Here is a 1733-nt window from a genome sequence, read left to right as displayed (position 1 = left end):
AAAAAAAAAAAAAAAAAAGAGCACCCTGTACTCCTAACCACTGAGCTCTGGTCAGAAGTTGATCATGATAAAGGACACTGGGCTAAGGAGCAAAAGGGCAGGCAAGGTGGAAATGTTTTGAAACTATATATATATATATATATATATATATATATATATATATATATATATATATATATATATATATATATATATATAGAGAGAGAGAGAGAGAGAGAGAGAGAGAGAGAGAGTAGGTTAGAGGACAACTTGCAGGAATTGGTTCTCTCATCCTGCAAGTTTCTGAGATTGAACTATGATCAATAGGTTTGGTGGCAAGTGCCTTTACCTGCTGAGTCACCTAACTTGCCCTGAACTGTTGTTTGGGGCCAGATATGGTATGTGTCTGCCATCCTAGCTACTCAGAGAAAAATGAACTAGAGGATTAAGTGGGCACAAGCATTGGAGACCAGCCCAGATAACAGTGAGAGTGAGCCCTCCCCCCAAACAAGAAAACAACCCCACTTGTCTACAACCACTCCTTCAAATGCATACCCAGGTTACAAACTGCCTTAAACAGCATGACCTATGAGGAAAGATCTATATATTGCAGTATGTGAAGGAGGCCATTTCATCTGAACTTGCTCTAGGGTTTGGGTTCTTTTTCTTTTTTGAGACGGGTTTTTGTTTGTTTTGTTGTTTTATTTTTATTTTTTGTTTTTTTTCGAGACAGGGTTTCTCTGTATAGCCTGGCTGTCCTGGAACTCACTCTGTAGACCAAGCTGGCCTTGAACTCAAAAATCTACCTGCCTCTGCCTCCCAAATGCTGGGATTAAAGGCGTTCGCCACCACTGCCCAGCTCCCACTTTTCATGTGAGCTCCAGGCATTGAGATCAGCTATCAGTATTGTGGCAAGCATCTTCACTGGGTGAGAGCCATCTTGCCAACTTAAGGCATTTGGGACTGTGAGTGGAGTGGCTAGTGATGTTCAGGTTCTCTGGCTGTGCATCCGGGGGCCACTCCCTCTGCATCCTGGAACAGCTCCAGAGTAGAGCATGCCTGGGCTGTAATAGAAAATGTGCTTATCATCTACTGTCTCCAGGTCTACATGATGCAGTTTCTGGGTTGGAGAGGGAAGCCTGTTACCAGCCTAAGTTATTGTACACCTTCCTTCCTTTCAAAGATTTATTTATTTAATGTACACAAGTACACTGTCAATCTCTTCAGATATAACAGAAGAGGGCACTGGATCCCATTACAGATGGTTGTGAGCCACTATGTGGTGGCTAGAAACTGAACTCAGGACCTCTGGAAGAGCAGTCAAGTGTTCTTAACTGCTGAGCCATCTCTCCAGCCCCTGTAGTTTTTTTTTTTTTTTTAAGCCATCAAAGTATATTCTCTTATAGAGTAGCATACTCTTTGTTGGAACTTTTATTATTTGTTTTTTCTGAGACAGGCTCTCATGTAACATGGTCTAACCTCACACTGATTATGTAGCTGAGGATGACCTTTAACCTCTGATCCCTTTTGTCCTTAGTTCCAACAAGGAGATTACAGTATGTACTGTCTCAGCCAGTTTAAACTTGCTTCCCTGAAGTGAGAAGACAACAGACCCCACATAGAAGAAAGGGAAAATTACACAGACGCAGAGCCAGTTTCCCACAGACAGTTTATTGGGAGAGTCACAGCCAGTGAGAAGGTGAGAGAAGTCCTGTTTTATCTATTTTGTTGAAGCTGCTGGCCACCAGCAATGA

General features: G+C 42.2%; 1 protein-coding gene across 1 annotated transcript in view; it reads right to left on the bottom strand.

The window, feature by feature from the left end:
* Positions 1-51: 51 nt before the first annotated feature.
* The window catches only part of Dcaf11 (DDB1 and CUL4 associated factor 11), a 12182-nt gene continuing 10500 nt past the window's right edge, over positions 52-1733 (bottom strand). Inside the window, exon 17 of the mRNA XM_031361005.1 lies at positions 52-82. Coding sequence (XP_031216865.1) covers positions 52-82 — 31 coding nt within the window. The remainder of the gene's footprint in view (positions 83-1733) is intronic.

The sequence above is a fragment of the Mastomys coucha genome, unplaced genomic scaffold, assembly GCF_008632895.1.
Source record: "Mastomys coucha isolate ucsf_1 unplaced genomic scaffold, UCSF_Mcou_1 pScaffold9, whole genome shotgun sequence".
NCBI classification, from domain to species: Eukaryota; Metazoa; Chordata; class Mammalia; order Rodentia; family Muridae; genus Mastomys; species Mastomys coucha.
The sequence above is the reverse complement of the archived record's forward strand: the minus strand, read 5'-3'. Positions and strand labels throughout refer to the sequence as shown.